Below are 20,784 nucleotides of genomic sequence, written 5' to 3'. Positions count from 1 at the left end.
TTATCCATATCAGAATAAAATACCCTTGCTTTCCCTAAAAAATAGAATTTTGTAATTTTTTTACCTTTGATCTGTATTATTCAATTGATATGATATCGGTCAGGTATTGAGATCAGAGACTCACTAAACTGATATAGAAAACTCAATATGTGTTCTCCATCTTAATTTAAACGTATAAGAATTCTTATTAATTCCTCTTACACTTATATTATTGTCTTTGAATGCTAAAAGTGAAGCTTTAGTGTCTTATCATCTCTGAAATAAGAGATCTACAGACACAACTCAACGTGAGACTCTAGAAAGTCTTGTTATTCATTTGTGCCTTAATTGGTTGCCTTTCGGCTATCGCCACTCCATTTGAATGGGGATTCAAAGTTTTGGCAAAGGACCCATTTCTGATAACCCCACTTTAAAAGCCATAACTGTGATGCGGCAGATAAAGTGGGTCAAATTTTGTCGACAGGTAAGCGGATCGGATATGGATGAAATGCCAATCAAATGCGATTGGATTCGTATCAGGATTTTCAATTTTTCATTTTTATTCCTAACTTATGTAATCTGAATGCATAAAAATTCTTTATGATGAGTAGTGAGTAACAGTAATGATCTCGAACCTGAACCTAAACCTTCCTCTCCCTCACAATATATATATATTTTAAAGAAAGATGGTGTATTGCAGTTTTTTTTTTTTTTTTTATAAAGATAAAACTAGTAATAGAAGCACTAGTTAGGTACATTGGTTATATATAATCCATGATTAATCCTACATTGTTGAGCTGATAGTCTTATAGATAGTTAGTGATGCATGAGTGGGCAACTAAGGGTTATAGATCCTGATAGGTTCTTGATTTGCAAAAAATGTAGCAAGATGTAGAAGTGGCCAAGCTCCTCTAGTTGGTTGTGGAATAAGATGAAGTAACTTCATTTATATTCCATCCTTTGTGGATCGCCATCTTCATGCCTTCCAAGATTCCTTCTGCCTTGACCTCCTCTCTTTGAGTAGTTGCAGTTGAACTTGTGTTGATGAGCCTAAACTCACCATGAACAAGAATTCCATACGCCCATCCTGAAGTTGAGATCAAAGATTAGTTGCACCTGCACAAACCAAAACTAGATATGACAAAAAAATGGTATGAAAACTTGTAGCTGGCTGGTTGGACCATTTGTATTGAGTAAGATAGATTCATTTAGGCACATGGGATGTAGCTTAAGTGAGGAATCCATTTATTAACATTTGTTAATACTAGGGTAGGATTAGGCTTGATGTTAGATGCAATTATTTCATTTCTAAGTTTCCAAAAAAAAAAAAAAATATAGAGTAATAGCAAAGACATTAAAAACCATACCATATGTGATTGGGAAACCATTTTATAGTGAAAGAAATGATCGACCATCTGTGCAAAGGTTGTTAGATTTATGTTTTGTAAACGTAAACCCAATGGGCCAGCTGCCCAGATGTGTGAAGTGAAATCACACAAAAAGAAAAGGTGGTGGCTAGTTTCTGTATGTTAGTTGCAGAACACATAGGAGGAATCTATGTTCATCCATTTCCCTAATAAAGCTTGGACGGACCGGTTTATTCGTTATGTAGAATTCTCCATAGAAACATTTTGACATTTGGGTGGATTTTTAATTTCCAAAAAAATTTCCACCATTTCCTGCTAATGTCTTGACTTAAACTTTGAATATCAGAATCGGTCTTGATAAATCTTGTTCTAGCCTTGGTGGAATACACCCCATTGGTGGTTAGAGTGTATCGCCATTTATCATTTTGAGACGTAAGAAGGAGTTTAGAGATTTCCATGATAGTATTTGTATTGAAAAAAGATCCTAATAACTCCATGTTCCAGGAGTTGTTATGAATAAAAATAAATTACCTTATCTATCCTATTTAAGTTTGGACAGATGTTGGTGGGAAAGGTATTTGGACTGAAGGGAATCCAGGGGTCATGCCAAAGAAAAATATCTTGTCCATTTCCTATAATGGATATCACACATTTCCTCAAAGTTGGCAAAATAGAAGTTAAACTATTCCAAACCCATGACCCGTGTCTCTTATAGACCTTTGGGTCAAAAAGAGATTTTTGGTGACAGTATTTAGCTCGTAATACTTTGTTCCAGGTTGCACCAGATTCAAAGAGAAGTCTCCATCCCAGTTTGAATATCAATGCCTTGTTCTGTGTAGTAGCATCTCTTAGACCAAGGCCTTCGTCTTGAATTGGCAGATAGATTTTTTTATCAAGCAATAAGATGCAATCTTTTCGAATCCTTGGAGTAATTTCCATTCCAAAATTTAGCACATATAGAATCAATTTTTCGACAGGTACTCGCCGGGGAAAACAAAACATGACATGATGTATGAAGGGATAGAGTAGAGTGTGGATTGTGTTAGGACTTTTTGTCCAACATAGAGTAGAAGTTTAGCCTTCCAAGTTGAGAGACGCTTCTTGGTCCTATCGACAATATGGCGGAGGCTGGCCACACGAGATCTGGGATATAGGAGGTTTGTTCCTAGATATTTAGATTCCCTGATCATCTCCTTAATCCCAGTCAATGAACTCAGGCGAATTCTTTCACAATTAGGGACATTTCTACTGGAAAAAAAAAATCTCGCTTTTGTCAAAATTAATGTTTTGTCCTATCAAATTTGATAACAGTTCTAATACACCTTTAATGGTTGACAAATCCTCTGGTGTGGCTAGATATAGATAAAAGTATCGTCTGCAAATAAGAGGTGAATAACTTCAGGGGCATATCGGGCCACTATGACTCCTTTGAAAAGATTTAAATCTCTATACGTAGAGAGTAGCCGAGATGGATAGGTAAGGACTCAAGGGGCAGCCTGGATGAATTCCCTTAGATGGTTCAAAATAGTCAAATGATGAGCCTTCTAATTTAATAGAAAATGTAATTGAAAACATGAGATGACTAATCATATCACACCAATGATCTCCAACACCCAAGAATTCAAATATTGCTTTGAAAATACCATATTCCAGTCTATCATATGCCCTTGTCATATCTTCAATGCAGCAAATTTTTTTTTTTCTTTCTTAGTTTTAAGAAAGTGGAATACTTCATGAGTAATGATGATATTGTCTAAAATTTGACAGCCAAGAATACTTGAATGCGATATAAATTTGTATAAATGATTCCTCAGTTGATTGGCCAGAATCTTGACAATTATTTTGTAAGATACATTGCACATGCTAGTTTTACCAAAAAAAAACATTGCACATGCTAGTTGATTGGAATTCTTCTACACAATATGCTTCCTCTTTCTTGAAGATGAGACAGATGAATGTATGATTAATCTCAATTAGAAGGGAGCAATTTGTGAAAAACTCTTTTCCCCCAAGATTATAAGTGCACATAAACTGACTCGACACCTTAGTTAACAAAATAAAAAATTTGTAAAGAACTCTTTGACAAATGACAACAGGTCATTCTTAATTAATTCCCGAAACTTAAGGTAGAAGCAACTTGGAACCATCGACTCCCAAGTGCTTTGTATTGCATTTGAGTTGAATGAAAAATAAGGGATAGCATTGAGAGAGAGAGAGAGAGAGGGAGAGAGAGAGAGAGAGAGAGAGAATTCCGATTATAGTTTTTAATGAAATAAATACACGTATCGTTTTAATAATATAATTTCGATTATATTATTATTTTTTTAATGAAGTATCCTTATGTGGCTCTACGTCGGGCCATGGTCAAAACACAAAAGGCCACGTCAACCCCGTCCTAATACCTCTGCACGGCTTGTCATGGTCCTGTGCACTAATACAGTGACCGCAAAGGGGAGAATTCCTTGGGGGTATTTGATTCGATAAATTAAATGGTATATATATCGGATATGAATATCAATCTTTTGATAGATATTTTTTTGAATTATATTTCTTTTTAAAAAATCGTTTGGTTCCCTTGAGGTTAGTATATATTTCTCACGGGTTGAGATATTGGTTTCCGTAGATAACTTCTTTTCACTTTCTCCTTTTATATTAGGTGGTAAAAATATTACTCAAATCTGAGTTTAAGTGTTGAGATAAACTCAGATTTGAAACACATCCTTTATAATATGGTCATTCATAAGAAATAGGGTGCTCACTCATGAGAATCATCCTAGTAAAACCAAATAATTCTAAAAATTAAAAATTATCATTCTAAAAAATGTCATCCTAAAGATTTATCGAACCAAAAACCCTTTCGCCTTTTTTCTTTATTAGAAATCCTTTCCAATGGTACTTTCAATTTGACCATAATAGCGGTCCACACGGTTCAAAGTAGTGGGACCAGGAAACTTTGTACCCATCGAAAAGCGATTAAAACACTGAAACCAATATCTGGACGCCTATCAAGGAGCCACGTCGTCCAAGTGACAGCGAAACTGTTCTATCTATTACGTCAACCTCTCGTAGAATCCATTGTCTCGCTCTGTAGAAAAAGAGGAAAAGCACTTAGTTTCTCTGTCCAAGTATCCCATCGAAATATCTCGATTCCCGGATAAGAAAGAGAGAGAAAGCCATGTCTTTTATACCCCGTCCCCCTGACATCACAAGGAAAACATCTTTCTCGGGCATCGTCTCCGCCGTGACCATGGCTCAGCCCTCCAACTATCCACCCTTATCCAACCCCGTCGTCGTCGTCGGACCTCAATTCTGTGCTCCTTACCCTGTAGATCTTACCATCATAAGGAAGGTTTTATCCCTTGGTGAAGGTAATTTCGCCGTCGCCGACGTTAACGGTAACATCGTCTTCAAAGTTAAGGATACCCTTTTAAGTCTTCGTGATCGTCGTGTTCTTGTCGACGCCAATGGAAATCCCCTCCTCTCTATGCAGCAAAAGGTCCAGATCTGAAATTTACCCTAATTGTAACATATGTTGTGTGATCTGGAATTTTGAGATTTGTTTTTTCCCCTTTACAGATACTGAGTGCTCATAGGAGGTGGCAAGTGTTCAGGGGAGATAGCTCGGACTCGAAAGATCTATTATTTAGTGCGAGGAAGTCTTCTATGATCCAATTTAAGACGGAACTGGATGTGTTCTTGGCCGCTAATACCAAGGAGGAAGTTTGTGATTTCAAGATTAAAGGGAGTTGGTTGGAGAGATCTTGCACGATCTATGTCGGAGACTCGTTTAACGTGATCGCCCAAGTAAGTAAAAAAAATAAGAAATCTGAGTTTAATGAGATTCACAGAGTTTCTCGATCTGGTTTCTTACCTATTCTTGAATTGATTGATCGATTGATGTGCAGATGCATAAGAAACATACTGTTCAAAGCATTGTGTTAGGGAAGGATACTTTCACGGTGACTGCGTACCCTAACGTCGATTATGCGTTCATCGTTTCCCTCGTCGTCATTCTAAACGAGATCAACGAGGATAGGGACGGAAGCGATTGAGACAGAGAGAAGTAATTTCCTGCTTGTACCCCAAAAAAAAAAAAAAAAAAAAATTCCTGCTTTGTTTTTTGTTTTTTTGTAATTTTTGTTCAGATTTAATATATTTCCATGTGTTTTTGTTTTGGATATGATTTTTTTTCCTGTGATTCTCCCCCCTCTTGCCGTCGTCCACCGTTCTTTCTCCCCCTCTCCACTGCTATCAGTGATGGATTTATTATTTTGAAATTGATTCTGGTTTGTTCATTTGCTTTCGTTAGGTCATTGTTTGCTTTGTTCCAGTCGATTCGTTCATTTTGGAAAATCTGATAAGTTGTCAGTGGCGATTTAATTTCGAATTGAATATTGTTGCTGCCAAAAAACCCCGCGAGTTGGTCCTGCACAAGCACAGATGGCGGAGGCCCGGAGTTTTGTCCGGGGTTAGTCCTCCGACTCTCAAGTTAGGGTCGGCCGCACAGTTTTTAGTAAGGGAGTAATGGTGAGGGTCTGAATGCTTACCTTCTTCCTTCCTCTCGGCCCCCTTATATGGTTCCTCGGGTCTAGGGTTTTTCCTTGTCTTTTCCTCTGTCCTTCTCCCATACGGCTGTCCTTCTTGTGGGGAATATTCCCCTGCAAACGACGTGATCGAGCGTGATTGAGTCGTTGGAATCCTTATCTGGTGGGTGACACATGTCTCGGGGGCAACATGTGTTCTTTCCCCACCGAGAGATCAATTTGGCTGTATCAGGAACCCCCTTACTCCCACAGGGAGTAACCAACTTTTTCGCAATCATCGTTCTTTTCTTCATCACTTCCTTTTTTCCTCTTTTTTTTTTTTTTGGCCTTATTCCTTCGGCCTTAGCCTTGCTTGCGACCGAGGCCTGCGGTCTGTCGAGGTGAAGACCTTCAATCAGTTCGGCTCGGCCTTTGCCTGAGCCCCCGATCGAGGTGAGGTCCTTCGGTCAGATCGGCTCGGCCTTAGCCTGTGCACCGTCTGAGGTAAGGACATTCGGTCAGTTCGGCTCGGCCTTGTCCGAGACCCCGACCAAGGTGAGGACCTTAGGTAAGATCGGCTCGGCCTTATCCTGAGCCCTGACCGAGGTGAGGAATATCGGTCAGATCGGCTCGGCCTTAGCCTGAGCCCCCGACCAAGGTGAGGCCCTTCGGTCAGATCGGCTCGGCCTTAGCTTGAGCCCCCGACCGAGGTAAGGACCTTCGGTCAGATTGGCTCGGCCTTAGCCTGAGCGCCGTCCGAGGTAAGGACCTTCGGTCAGGTCTGTTCAGCTTTGGCCGAACTCCCAACCGAGGTGAGGACCTTCAGTCAAGTTCGTTCGGCTTTGGCCAAACTCCCAACCGAGAGGGGGACCTTCGGTCAGGTCTGTTCGGCATTGGCCGAACTCCGAACCGATAGGGGGACCTTCGGTTAGGTCCGTTCGGCTTTTTCCGAACTCCCAACCGAGGTGAAGACCTTCGGTCAGGTTCGTTCGGCTTTGGCCGAACTCTCAACCGAGGTGAAGACCTTAGGTCAGGTCTGTTCGGCTTTGGCCGAACACCTAATTTGAGGCAAGTACCTATGGTCAGTTCGGCTCGGCCTTGCCTGAGCACCGTCCGAGGTAGGTACCTTCGGTCAGTTCGGCTCGGCCTTGTCCGAGACCCAGACCGAGGTAAGGACCTTCGGTTAGATCGGCTCGGCCTTAGCCTGAGCCCCCGACCGAGGTAAGTACCTTCGGTCAACTCGGCTTGGCCTTAGCCTTGATCGTCCGAGGTAAGGACCTTCGGTCAGGTCCGTTCAGCTTTGGTCAAACTCCCAACCGAGAGGGGGACCTTTGGTCAGGTCCGTTCGGCTTTGGCCGAACTCCCAACCGATAGGGGGACCTTCGGTCAGGTCCGTTCGGCTTTTGTCGAACTCCCAACCAAGGTGAAGACCTTCGATCAGGTCCGTTCGGCTTTGGCCGAACTCCCAACCAAGGTGAGGACCTTCGTCTGTATTCATTCGGCAGAGTTAAGGTCACCAAACAGGAGAGTTCTTCTCAATTGCCGTAAGCCAGCTTTCATATTTTCCATGAATAAGATCCTCCAGAGTTTAGGATGAGGAATTACAACTTAAAAGTGTGTAAAAGCAAAAATTGCAAAATGCGAGTGTGCTTGCTACTCTTGTACGAGGCTTGGTTCTGCTCCATCGGCTTGAAGAGTTTCTTCCATCTGGATGTACTTATCGCACCGAGCTCTTAACTAGGCCAGGTTCCTCGGTGTATGCTTCGCCAAAGACCTTTTCAGCTCCTTATCCTTGACGCCTCCCAACAGGGATGTGAACTCCTCTTTTGGGTCCAGACCTTTGATCGTGACCTTCTCTTGTTGGAAGCGCTTCATGTAGTTTCGCAATGATTCTCCTTCATGTTGCTTGACGTTGGTCAAGTTCAACGTGGTCTTCTGAAGGGGTTGGCTACTGGAGAATCCCTTCACGAAGAAGTAGCCTAGATTGCTGAAGTTGTGGATCGACTTCGTCGGCAGTCGATTGTACCATAGCCTCGTCGCTCCTCTAAACGTCAATGGAAGGGCACGACACATGATGTTTTCCGACACCCGATGGAACTGCATGGCGACCTTGAAGCCTTCCAGGTGATCGACGGGGTCCCCAGACCCGTCATAAGTGTCATACTTGGGTAGGCGAAAGCCGATCGGGAGCGGGTCCCTCATGACCTCGTCAGCTAGAGTCGTGTCATTAGTGAGGTCTGGCTCGCGAGTTCCCGTCTGATTTTCTGCCACATTCTTGATCTTATCCTTCAGGTCTAGGATCATCTGCTTTAATCCCAAGTCCTCGGGCCTCTGTTTGTCTCCTTGGTGTGGATTCCCCATGTGGGTCTCTGATGCGCGTTGCGTCCTGCCTCGGGGTGTGGGACTCTCCCTCCTCGCTCGATTTCGAGGGTTACGTCCGGCCCTTGTCGATCTTGTATTGCTCCGGTCTTCATCTCGAGCTCTCTCAAACTGGACGTGGGGGCCTGGGGGTGCTCCGCCGGTCTTCTGAGAGACAGCTTTGGAGACCTCCCTCATAGTCTTGGCCATCCGGTTATATTTGTCTTGGAGGGCTTCAAATTGCTCCCTCATCACGTACTCCTGCACTGCAGGAGGCTGATGATCACTGTCTTCACGTACTGAATATCCAACCGAACACTGGTACCTTATGGATACTTCCCGGTCGTCATTGCCTCGTTCTCGTCCTATCTCCGCCGAGGGAGGAAGCCCCCCTGAAGGTTCTTCCCCAATGTCCATGTTGGACGTCGCTCTTGTCCTCTTGCGGTTGTAGGTTCTCCCCACCATTACCGTCGTTCCCACAGACGGCGCCAATCTGTTGCTGCCAAAAACCCCGCGAGTTGGTCCTGCACAAGCACAGACTGCGGAGGCCCGGAGCTTTGTCCGGGGTTAGTCCTCCGATGCTCAAGTTAGGGTCGGCCGCACAGTTTTCAGTAAGGGAGTAATGGTGAGGGTCTGAATGCTCACATTCTTCCTTCCTCTCGGCTCCCTTATATGGTTCCTCGGGTCTAGGGTTTTTCCTTGTCTTTTCCTCTGTCCTTCTCCCATACGACTGTCCTTCTTGTGGGGAATATTCTCATCATGCAAACGACGTGATCGAGCGTGATTGAGTCATTGGAATCCTTATTTGGTGGGCGACACGTGTCCTTTCCCTACCGAGAGATCAATTTGGCTGTATCAAATATTATGTGGATTTGGAACAAATCATGGCCCTAATTGTATGTTTTTGGCTGTTAATTGTTCTAGAGATGGAAATAATAAGGGAAAACAATTCCTCTCTCTTAATCGCAGTTGCACTACAGCCGAAAGTAAGAACAAAATGGGATCTTAACAATCGGGGGGGTTGAAGGGGTTGGTTTAGGAACTACAGGGGGGTCGAGAGGTGAGGGCGAGGGGGAGTCCGAGGACAGAGGGAGGGGAAGTGGGAGATGCGCACTGTTTGGTCGGTTGCTTGGCGAGATCAGTGGAGGAAGGAAGAGGCTCCATGTCATCATAGATAAACTGTATCTCGCTGCGATACAGGTTTGGTTCAAGACAAGGCATGACGAAGAGGGTGACCATGTTGAGGTGAAGGCTGTGGAGGACAAGAAGTTCTTGAATTCATCTTCTATGCCAGTTCTCTGTGAACTTGCAGAGATTCTACCTTGAGAATCGGGCGGAGAATGTGGGCCATGAGGCTCTAACAGCTCTACAGAAAAATAAAAAATGGGAAATAGAGCGTTCTTCTACGTTCTACCAAAAAATAAAAAGTAGAACGTAGAACTTAGAAGCATTTTCATTTTGACGACTTCACGCTCCATCTCCTTGTAAACGTGTTAATCAAATAAAGAAAGAAATAATTATTTATTTATTTTAATATTATTAAGGGTTTACACCCTAAACGGCCGAAATTGAGAATTATGTTCACATGGTTATTACAGATGTGTACTCTCTTTGATGTTGATCACAAGGCACAATGTATATATACATTTATTAAACTGTATACATGAAAGTTTTACATATGTTTATATCAGTCGATAAGGAACAAGATTTTTGTCAGTAGTTTACGATTAATCACCTGACTTGACATGGGAGGTCCATATTGTCATGATTATGCATTATAGATTTTAATGTCGTAATGATTGATGTAATTATGATTTTATAACAGAGTATTAATTTCATAATGTTTGATCGTCAACTTAAGAGATGGTCGATATTGAATCCATTACGTGATTAATTAAGGTGGATAGTGAAAAAGACTCGTTTCTCAGAGGGCAATCATTACTGATATTATGTTACAAGACCTAGAATTCTAATCTTGTATCAAGTGGCATGTCGGTAAACTATATATAAAGTGTTTTGAGAATTAACTTTTTCAGAAAAATATTTTTAAGGTGTCGTCGAATAGATTCTTACATACCCTTCTCACATATTATGTAGTGGAACCTCCATTGACCTGTAAATGATATTCTCTCTCCTATTCTTATCATGTGGGCTCAATGTGAATCCCATAAGGAGTTTTGAATTTTAATTGCATTCTAAAACCTTTAATAACCCCCCCCCCCCAAATTAAAAATACAGCTCAAACTAAAACTAAAATTGAGGAACACATTAAAAGAAGGACTGAGTATGCCAATTTTGAACCAAAACCAAATATCAAAATCGATACTAACCATTTAGAACAATACCAAATCGAATAGTATGATTTTTATATCTTAGGTAAAATTGTTCGATATGAATCAAACTGAATTGAGTTACATGTTCTTGAGCCAAATTGAATACACACATGTATAGTAATCACATACTATGTATCTAATATAAATTACATATGACAAAGTTGACACTCTCTTTGTATTTTTAAGGACATTCTCTCTCTTATTCTTATCATGTGGGCTCAATGTGAATCCCATAAGGAGTTTTGAATTTTAATTTCATTCTAAAACCTTTAACGCCCCCATTCAAAATACCGTTCAAACCAAAACTAAAATTGAGGACACATTAAAAGAAGGACCAAGGCAGTGTTTGGTAATGTTTTAAAAAAATGTTTTTGGAGTTTTTTCGTTCTATGGGAACGAAAAAAAAGAATAAAGCGTTTGGTGCATTTATGGTGTGTTTTGTTTTTTTTTTAGAACAAAAAGTGAAAGAAAAAAAAAAAGAAAAAAAGAGAATTAACGGAATGACAAAAGGTAGTTTCGTCGTTCCAGTTTCGTTCAAAAAAATAATAATAAAAAAGACATTTTGAAATGTTACCAAACACAACGTAAGTATGCCAATTTCAAACTAAAACCAAATATCAAAATCGATACCAACCATTTAGAACAATACCAAATTAAATAGTACGATTTTGATATCTTTGGTAAAAATGTTCAATACAAACCAAACTGAATTGAGTTACATGTTCTTGAACCAAATTGAGCACACCCATGTATTGTAATCGCATACTATGTATCTAAATATATATTATGTATGTACCTAATATAAATTACATATGACATAAAGTATACAAAACCCTATAAACCATATAAAAATGAACCGAATCAAACCAAATAAGGAATCGTTTATAAAAATGAATAAAAACCGTGTCAAACCGAACCAAGTGGGTATGGTTTCGGAATTGACGTACCATTTGATTTCTTCTTTTTATCTCCTGCACTGAACCGAAATCATACTAAATTCCCAACATTGTATTGATTTACACCATTAAGTAAGACATATATATTGTTGTAAATGCCTTTTAAAATTGAATCTACACGAGGTCTGATAAGTCAAGTTACAAAGTACGAGTAAAGTCAATTTCTTGAACCATTTTCCGAGATCAATCCTGATCCGTGGATTTAGAATCAATTTTCTCTCTCTTCATTTAATAGATTCTAAATCCACAGACCAGGGACGTACGAAAACGTGAACCTGATCCGTTCATCCTTCGAGAGAGGATCAGGTTCATGTACAAAAATGACTCTGGTCTATGGATTTAGAATCAATTTTATTTTTCTTCATTTAATAAATTCTAAATCCACGGAAACAGGAATATAAGGGAACATTCTTGTACGAGATCCGTTCACTTCCCTTTCTGCGTCAAATAAATGATAAACTGAATCTCATATTTTGTGAGAAACAGAATATATTGCCGAATCAGTTAGGTATTCATTACTTGACTAATATAGGGAGAATTTTGTTTATAAAAGAGTAATGAAGACATTTTCTTTCAATTTTATTTGGGAGGAAATTATTGTTTCTAATTCTCTTGATTTGACTTACTCTAGAATGGATAATGTGAAAATAATATGGTTTGTCTTAATTCTGGATGAAATGAATGAAGAAGTCAAAGGATATGAATTCCCACCTTAGAAAAGTTGACTAGAGAATTTTTCAGACTTGTTGAGATCATCCAATCCTTATAACTTCATCTCTTGCTTCCAATTTCAAGTTGTTTCAAACTTGGTAGCCTACCGTTCAATCTCCTCTTGTATTTTATTTGTGGAAGAAACCGATCTCTGTCTATTATCGTCTCTGTTATGGCCATGGCTGAGCTCTCCAACAATCCACCATTGACTAATCCTGTCATCGTTGTTGGACCCCAATTCTGTGCTCCCAACCCTGTATATCTCACCATCGTGAGTAAAGTTTTATCCCTTGGGGTTGGGAATTTCAACGTCGCCGTCGACGGCAACAACGTCTTCGAAGTAAAGAGTATCCTCTTAAGTTTCCACGGCCGTCGTGTCCTCCTCGACGCCAATGGCAATCCCATCCTCTCTATGCGAAAAAAGGTTCCGAAATCAAAGTTATTGTAAATTCTAACATATGTAGTGATCAAGAATTGGATTTCTAAAGCTTCAATCTTTCTTATTTTTCACAGATATTGAGTGCACATTGGAGATGGGAAGTGTTCAGGGGAGAAAGTTGGGATTCAAAAGATCTCTTATTTAGTACAAAGAAGTCTTCTTTGTTCCAATTAAAGACGGAATTGGATGTGTTCTTGGCGGCTAATACCAAAGAGGAAGTTTGTGATTTCAAGGTCAAAGGGAGCTGGTTGAAGAGATCTTGCAACATCTATGTTGGAGAAGACTCTTCTAACATCATCATCGCCCAAGTAAGTAAAATTGAGTAATTAGTAATCGTCTCTGATATGGGTTCTGTCTTAATTTGTTGATTGGGAAATTGAATGATGTGCAGATGCATAAGAAACAGAGTGTTCAAAGCGTGTTGTTTGGGAAGGACAATTTCGCGGTGACTGCGTATCCGAACGTCGATTATGCATTCATCGTTGCTCTTATCGTCATTCTCGATGCGATTAACGAAGATAGGAAAGGCAGGACTCACAATGCCGCCGGAGCCGGAGTCACTGTCACCGGAGCAATCGGGTGAAGAGAGGGAAGTAAAATTATACTTTGTTTATATTGAGAGTATGTAATTCTTGTTCTGTAATGGGACGGTTATTTCGACCCAGATTCCTGTGTTTCTGCTGTCTTAATAATTCAGTTGTAAGTTTGTGTGTAGTTTGAATTAATCATCAAAACTTGCTAAAGCAGCTTCAAGTTTAAGATTTTTTCCAATAATTTCGTTAGTCAGAGTTGAAGAGATGCCACCAGGGTTCTAAGTATCAGTATTGGATCGGCCGGATCATGTCACTGATGTGTGGTCGATCTTGGATTGGATATTCGTATTGGATCAAGGGTAAAATTGTAAATTAACCCATTTTGTAAAATTGTAAAATAATCCATTTTTAGTGAAAAGTAAGGTTAAAACCAACTGATATTGAGCGATCTAGATTCTCGATCAATATTGTATCATTGTATGGTATCAGCGGAGACCAATATCAATGGAAAAATCTGTCTTCAAAGTCAAGACTCAAGAGTATCCTCTTAAATATTCATTAATTGTGTCTTTGGGATTGAGAAAAAGATCATCTTCAACACCAAGCCTTCTAATGACCCACCTTAGGATTGGTAGGTTTTGGACACGTGTCCCCAGGTGTTGGTAGGTGTTAGGATGTATGTCCAAGCTGTTCCAGCCCTTAGATGATCGTTAGAGGGTCCAAAAGAATTGGATTCGTGTCATCGACGCCAATGAAAATCCGAGTTTAGATCAGGTCTTCATACGAAAACCATTTTCGTATGATGCCTCTTCCACACATGCAATCTACTTAATCTTTCTCTTCTTACAAGAAGTATTCATTAAAAAAAGTAAAGAACAATTTCAAGGTGATTGCAATTGGAAATCTAAATTCTTAAGTGCTGCTGGAAAAATCACTCTCATACAATCAACCCTCTCTGCAATGCCTTTGTACTATATGTTCTGTTTTTCAATTGCTAGCTTCTATTCTTCAGGAGATTGACAAAATCTGCCACCACTTTTTTTGGTCTAATTGTGTTCAGTCTCTAGTCTCTACTGTCAACTGGAATACCATTTGCTGCTCTAAAAAATCTGGTGGGCTTAATATCAAACTCTCAGCACATATGAATTCCGTTCTTTTAGCCAAAATAGCTTGGTAATTGTTGAAGGATTCGGATTCCCTCTGGGCTCGTTTCATAAAGGGTAAATACTTTCCATCCTCAAATTTTCCTCATTCTTCTGTCCTTCCTCTGCCTCGTAGGGCTTCAAATCAATTTCACATCAAAAGGATCTCATTTTGAAAGGTGTTCTTTATCGGGTCAGGCATGGTCACACTATTAACCCATGAATTGACGCATGGATACCCAATCACCCCTTGCTGCCCCCTTTCCCCCTCCCTCGCCATTCTCCTTCTTCAGTTGCCAACTTCATTGATAGTTCTACTCTCACCTGGGATGTTGATATGGTGGCCATCAGATGTAGCTTCTGTTATTTTATCCATTCCCATTTCCATTTTCTCTTCCAATGATTCCTTTATCTGGAAGCTTACATCAACTCGAAACTTCTCTGTCTCCTCTGCGTACCGGTTAATTAGCTCATAATGGGGCTGAATCTCTTATTAATCGTCTTTGGCAGCAAATATGACATTTTCCTACTGCCCCAAAAGTTAAAAAGAGTTTTTCTATGGAAACTCGTACTTGATCAAATACCCCATGCTGGTTTATTAAACTCTAGAGGTTTCAATCTTCCAAATGTATGCCCTTTTTGCTCTTAGGAGGTGATCTTTACTAACCATATCTTTTTTAAATGTAAGTTTTCTAATACAGTATGGGCAGTGGATTCTCTAGTCTTTCTCTGGCTTCCAGTAATGTTCAGTTGGATCATGTTTCTCCTCGGTTTGAGATCTCCCAACCGATCCAAACTTTGGATTCAAGCACTTATGGCTAGTGTTTTGTGGCATATTTGGATACCATATAATGATAAAATACATAAAAATGCTTGCAACACTCCTTCCTTGGTGGCCATCTCTAGTAAATACTTTGCCGAAGAATATTTGTCTTCTACCAACAGCTTGTTTACCAATCCACTATTATGTATATTTCATGGCTTCCACCTCCTGTCAATTTCTACAAGGCCAATGTGGATGGGGCATGTTTAGGTACTCCTAGGCCGGCAGGTATAGGTGGTTTGGTTCCAGATTGGAATGGGAATTTCCTGTGGGGCTTTTCTGAGTATAGTGGCTGTACTTATTCCTATGTTGCAGAAGCATTGGCAGTTAAACGTGTTCTTCTCATTTCTATTTCTAAAGGTATTCATTAGGGGTGTCAATCTGTTGGGCCAGGCTGGTTTCTGTCGGGCCTAACTGGGCTTGGTGGTGTGAAATACTTGCACCATGAACGTCCGTTTACTTAAACGGGCCTAGATTTGGGGGGCATGGTACAGTTTGTAATCGGGCTAGTCGGTGTCGGGCTTTAATCGGGCTACCTTAAACGGGTTATGACCTATTTAATTTTAAACGGGCTCTAAACGCGCCTATCCTAAAATCATTTTTTAAAGAGATTAAACTATTGACTTTAAAATTACTAAATGATAACATTCACAATTCTGGAATCAAGGAATCATGTCTTTAACAATTGAATGTCCCATTTAGCAAGATCCAATGGAATTATATATATATATATATATCTCCAAGGGAATCATGTCTTTAACAATTGAATGTCCCATTTAGCAAGATTCAATGGAATTATATATATATATATATATATCTCCAAGGGAATCATGTCTTTAACAATTGAATGTCCCATTTAGCAAGATTCAATGGAATTATATATATATATATATATCTCCAAGGGAATCATGTCTTTAAAATGTAATCTAAGTTGCAAGAATTACATTATTTTTAACAATTGAATGTCCCATTTAGTATGTGGATATTTTAGTCCTATATATTCTTTACTCATATTTTGTAGTATTAGTGGTAAAATAGGTATTTAGGCATTTTTTAAGGGGGTCGGGTCGATCGGGCTAAATGAGTTAGTTCTAGCGGGCTTCTTAAGTGAGTCGGGTCGGTCAGGCGCCCGACAGCTAGTGGCCTACACCTTGAATGATTGTTTAATAAACAGGCCGGTTTAGGTTCGGCCTACTGGTGCAGGCTCAGGATTGACACCCCTAGTATTCATAGCCTCATTGTGGAAGGAGATAACTTGTTGATTATACAACTTCTTCATGGCAATTTTTAGGTGGCTCATTTGAAAATCGCAGGAATCATTTTTGCCTCCATTCAACTTAAATCTCGGTTTCAACATCTTATATTCACACATGTCAATCGTGAAGCTAATTTTTTTGCAGACTATTTAGCTTCTTATGGTTGTAATTCTGGTACTTCTATAGTTCTATTGTCTGGGAATCCTCCCTCCCCCTTTTGTATCCCCGTTTTTGACAGCTAATATACAATCAATTGCTTGACCACGTCTTGGACATAACCCTTCTCTAATATAAGTTATTTTTCTCTACCAAAAAAAAAAAAAAGAAGACAAGTCCCAATTTTACATTCATCGTTTCCCTCGTCGTTATTTGAAGTTTCAACGTGATTGGGACGACCGGCCTCACACAGTCTCTCAGTCAGGGCAGTGATTGGGTGAGTGAGGGAAGTCAAATTCTACCATACGGTAATTTGGTTTATTAGTGTATGTAATTGTTGTCCTTTTACCATAATAAGAAGGGGAAAAAAATAATTCTTATCTTAATATTCTATAGTTGGTGAAATCTATGTAGTATATATATAAATTGGTACAAGAAGTCTGGTTCATGACGTATTCTCAAGAAAATGGAACCAAATATTGATCATAAATATTGGCTAGATGTAAATGACTTTTATTTGATCTTGGCTCTATGTTCATTTATTTTTTATTTTTTTTGAATGAGAAGCATTATTGAAGGAGAGAGAGGCCGAATTTGTGGCCACAAAACTTAAGGAGCCGAGAGAGAATAGATCTCTGCTAAATTAAAATTAAAATTAATAATTGGACGGATATGAACAAAGAGAAGTTAGATGAGAAGTCTTTTTCCCTCTTAATTTTTCTAACATTATATAAGAAATTTCATCATCTGAAAAAACATGAGAGACTAAAGTGAGAAAAATTATATCACTACCATTTTTATATATATGCCAGCTTGATTTACATGAAGATGATGATCAACTGGTAGCTTAGATATGTTAATGGTTTGAAGCTTTATATTCAACATGAGAATATTGTTTTATACTACTTGCAGAAGCACAACAATTGGCCATCCAGATCGAAGAAAAATTGAAAATAAATTCTCTTAAGCAGTTTGAAGGTTTCTAGTGGGACTCCAAACCGCCCAAAAATAAATAAATAAATAAATAATAATAAAAAGAAAAATAAAAATAAACATATGAGAGGTTCAAACACCTAAGGAAATTGGTCCATGTCTTTTTTGTTTTGGTAATTAATAGAAATCGGTCCGCGTTGCATTCATAAAAAAATGGACTAACTACATATTATGTTGAGTTTTCGGAATGCCTTCAAATGACAAACTTGAGGACAAGTTCTTTCAAAGTGGATCTATATCGTATTCTCAAGGAAATTGGTGCAGGAAGCTTGGTCCATTTCACATTCTCATGAAATCTGGACTAAATGTTTATCGTGTTTAAGTGGTCTGAACACATGAATATTAGCTCCGTCTTCAGCATTTTTGACCTCTACCCTTATTGTGATCCATACACTCCAATGAAAAATTCGAGGATGAATTTTTTCAACGTGGGAGAGAATGATGACATCTCTCTACTAACTCCTCTCCATCCCCAATGTCTCTATTAGGAGAGCACGCACATGGGCCAAGTTGAGCAAGGATTTTGAATCCTTGACCCAAACCTTGCATCCCCTTAATTGGACTCTGGCCCGGTCCAGCCCTGTCAGGGTCTAAAAAAAATCTTCCCTAACCCACTCTTAGGGCAGGCCGGATTGGACTCTGTTCTGACATTTATGTTAGATGAGACCAAACAAAACCTACTTTAATCTTAACAAAGCCTACTTTAATCAAATATATAATATGGCATATTATATTATATTATATTACAACAATATGTACAATATAACTCAAAAGCAATATATACATATATATATATATATATATTTATATATTTATATTATAAATCATATTATATAACTAGTGTCAAAGTCAAGGTTCGGTTGGGCCAATCTGGGTCAGGCCTAGGCCACAATCCAGGCCCGGTCCAATCCTAACCTAAGGTCAGTGTTTTTTAACCCTCGCCCACTCTCATGGATTAAAAATCTTAGTCCAAGCCCAGTTCTGTTCAGGCTCAAGGCGGACCAGAATGGATTAAAACCGTCAAGACCAAATGTGCACCCCCTAGTCTCTTTTCATATTCATAGGGTTGACTCTTTCTTCTCTCCAACCCAATGTCTCTTTATCTTTCTCCTCTAAATATATATTGTTTATTTGGGGAGTTCAATAACCATTTGAGAGATGTTGAATCCCTTTTAAGAGTTGAGTGAGTCCTCCAAGGAGTAATTATCTTGTATATTTATTGTTGGGTTTATAGAAAAACTTTTCAAATTCTTTTTTTTTTTTTTAAATTGTACTTTATTATTAGAAACGAGAGAACAAAGTTCTAGTACAATCAGCCCATAAAAAGGGCAAGATGGAAGGAGAGGGAGAAGAGAAAGTAGAAAGAGGGGGCTTGGTAGAAGCTGCCCAGGAGGCCAAGCAATCCGCCACAACATTCCCTTCCTGAAGAGTGTGCCTAAAAGAAAGCGAAGAAAAATTTCCTGGAGACTTAAAGACAGTCATTGATAATGTGAGCAATGCGCCAAGGGCAGGCAGAACTCCTTCTTTGAAGCAAGTTTACGACGAGTAGGTTGTCACCTTCCACAATGACCGAGGAAAATTGAAGACTAGAGGCCCAGATCAAAGGATGACAGAAGGCCAAAGTTTCAGCCACCAGCGCATAAGAACGGCCCAAGCCTTTCGCGAAGCCAGCGATGAACTAACCAAGAGAATCATGGCAGACACCTCCTAGAGCAGCCATTCCAGGATTGCCTTGACTAGCCTCATCCACATTGATCTTGACGGTTCCAGTTGGAGGAGGAAACCAAGAAATCAACCGAGGATGGGAGGATTGTTGATGTCGCTGTGAAGGAAAAAAGACTTTGGCATCCTTAATAGCTCCACAAAGCAAGGAGGAAGAAGAGAATCTTTCCTGCCTAAAGATCCAGCCCCAGTATGAGGTCCAAATGTGCCAGATTACGCAACAGAAAATCGCTTGCAAAGGAATGTCATCTTGAGAACGCAAGGAGGGGAAGCAAAACCAATTCAGTAGATTAGGAATAGTGAGGGGAGCTTGGCCATTGGGAATAACACCAAGAGTCGCCCGCACTTGTTGGGTGACCGCACATTCACAAAAAAGGTGTTCCATAGAGATCGGATGAGAATAACAAAGTTGGCAATGATTTGGTAAGTTGAATCCTCTTGAATTGAGTAGATCAGGAAGAGGAAGCTTGCGATGGGCAATTTTCCAGAAAAGATGTTGAACCTTAGGTGTGGTGGTCAGTCTCCAAATTCTGATCCATTGAGAGAGTTGGTGGGAGATTGAGGGAACCTCGTGAAGCTAATAAATATGTTGAGGCAACAGTGAAGTTACCTGAAGAGGTTAACGACTAGACCATCTTGTCATTGGTTGGAAAAATTGGAAGAGATATGTAGAGAATGGCAGCAGCAACATCGGGAGGCCCCCAAAGAAAAATGAGTTCTCGATTCCAGCTTCTTGTATAGTTATCAATTAATTGAGACACTGATGTGGGAGCTTATGGGTGAATTGGAAAAGGGGCTGCTCCTGGTGGGAAATCTGGAATCTAGAAATCCGACCAAGGATTAATTGAAAGTCCGTCTCTACAAGAGTAGAAAATCCCTTGGCGAAACAAGTCTCGAGAGGAACAAATAGACTTCTGTAAGAATAAACACCAAGAAACACGAATAATAAAGAGACAATAGATCCGTACGACACAGAGATTTAACGAGGTTCACACAAAAGGGTGGTGTGCTACGTCCGCAGACGAAGAAGAAGATGATTCACTATGTAGAAAAGAGATTACATGCTAGCAGCAGCGAGGAAAAACTCGCCCTGAAACCTTAGCTGCGTGAAAACCCTAGAATACAATGACTTTCTCAACAAGCAACAGTACATTATATATACTCCAAAATCGTGGGTTGACCCATCGGGTCGCGGTCGATCCGGTCGAACCATACCACGGGGGCGTAGCCTCCGCACCCCCATACGAGATCAGTGATGGGCTCCGTCAGAACTGCACAATTGGTTTTTGAGAGTTTACCACAAAAGAGTGAGATGCCCAAGCACTTATCAATGGCATCAGTCGGAATAATTTGATATAGATCCCTGAAGCTCCGTTTAAGAGTAGAGTCCACATTGGGACTGAATTGGGCCCTTGTTTTGGCCCAAATTTATTCATTGACCTGAATTAGTGCAATATGTCTCCAAAACACTTTGTAAGGCTCTAGCTTCTTTC

General features: G+C 39.9%; 2 protein-coding genes across 2 annotated transcripts; both read left to right on the top strand.

Moving 5' to 3' along the window:
- The first annotated feature begins 4,432 nt into the window (after positions 1–4,432).
- On the top strand, positions 4,433–5,526 carry LOC122088493 (protein LURP-one-related 10-like). The gene is made up of 3 exons (XM_042657774.1): positions 4,433–4,842; positions 4,923–5,150; positions 5,252–5,526. The coding sequence occupies exons 1-3, from the start codon at positions 4,522–4,524 to the stop codon at positions 5,396–5,398; spliced, it is 696 nt and encodes a 231-aa protein (XP_042513708.1). The 5' UTR covers positions 4,433–4,521; the 3' UTR covers positions 5,399–5,526.
- A 6,538-nt stretch (positions 5,527–12,064) lies between these two features.
- LOC122090105 (protein LURP-one-related 10-like) lies at positions 12,065–13,405 on the top strand. The gene is made up of 3 exons (XM_042659947.1): positions 12,065–12,651; positions 12,741–12,974; positions 13,058–13,405. The coding sequence occupies exons 1-3, from the start codon at positions 12,400–12,402 to the stop codon at positions 13,247–13,249; spliced, it is 678 nt and encodes a 225-aa protein (XP_042515881.1). The 5' UTR covers positions 12,065–12,399; the 3' UTR covers positions 13,250–13,405.
- Positions 13,406–20,784: the final 7,379 nt, after the last annotated feature.

This window comes from Macadamia integrifolia, chromosome 9, assembly GCF_013358625.1.
Source record: "Macadamia integrifolia cultivar HAES 741 chromosome 9, SCU_Mint_v3, whole genome shotgun sequence".
Taxonomy (NCBI): Eukaryota; Viridiplantae; Streptophyta; class Magnoliopsida; order Proteales; family Proteaceae; genus Macadamia; species Macadamia integrifolia.
This window is presented reverse-complemented; position numbering and strand designations above follow the sequence as displayed.

Coding starts and splice junctions, on each gene's coding strand:
- LOC122088493 (XM_042657774.1), top strand. CDS start 4,522: ATGTCTTTTATACCCCGTCCCCCTGACATCACAAGGAAAACATCTTTC. Junction 4,843..4,922: donor TCCTCTCTATGCAGCAAAAG/GTCCAGATCTGA, acceptor TCCCCTTTACAG/ATACTGAGTGCTCATAGGAG. Junction 5,151..5,251: donor CGTTTAACGTGATCGCCCAA/GTAAGTAAAAAA, acceptor ATTGATGTGCAG/ATGCATAAGAAACATACTGT.
- LOC122090105 (XM_042659947.1), top strand. CDS start 12,400: ATGGCCATGGCTGAGCTCTCCAACAATCCACCATTGACTAATCCTGTC. Junction 12,652..12,740: donor TCCTCTCTATGCGAAAAAAG/GTTCCGAAATCA, acceptor TATTTTTCACAG/ATATTGAGTGCACATTGGAG. Junction 12,975..13,057: donor CTAACATCATCATCGCCCAA/GTAAGTAAAATT, acceptor AATGATGTGCAG/ATGCATAAGAAACAGAGTGT.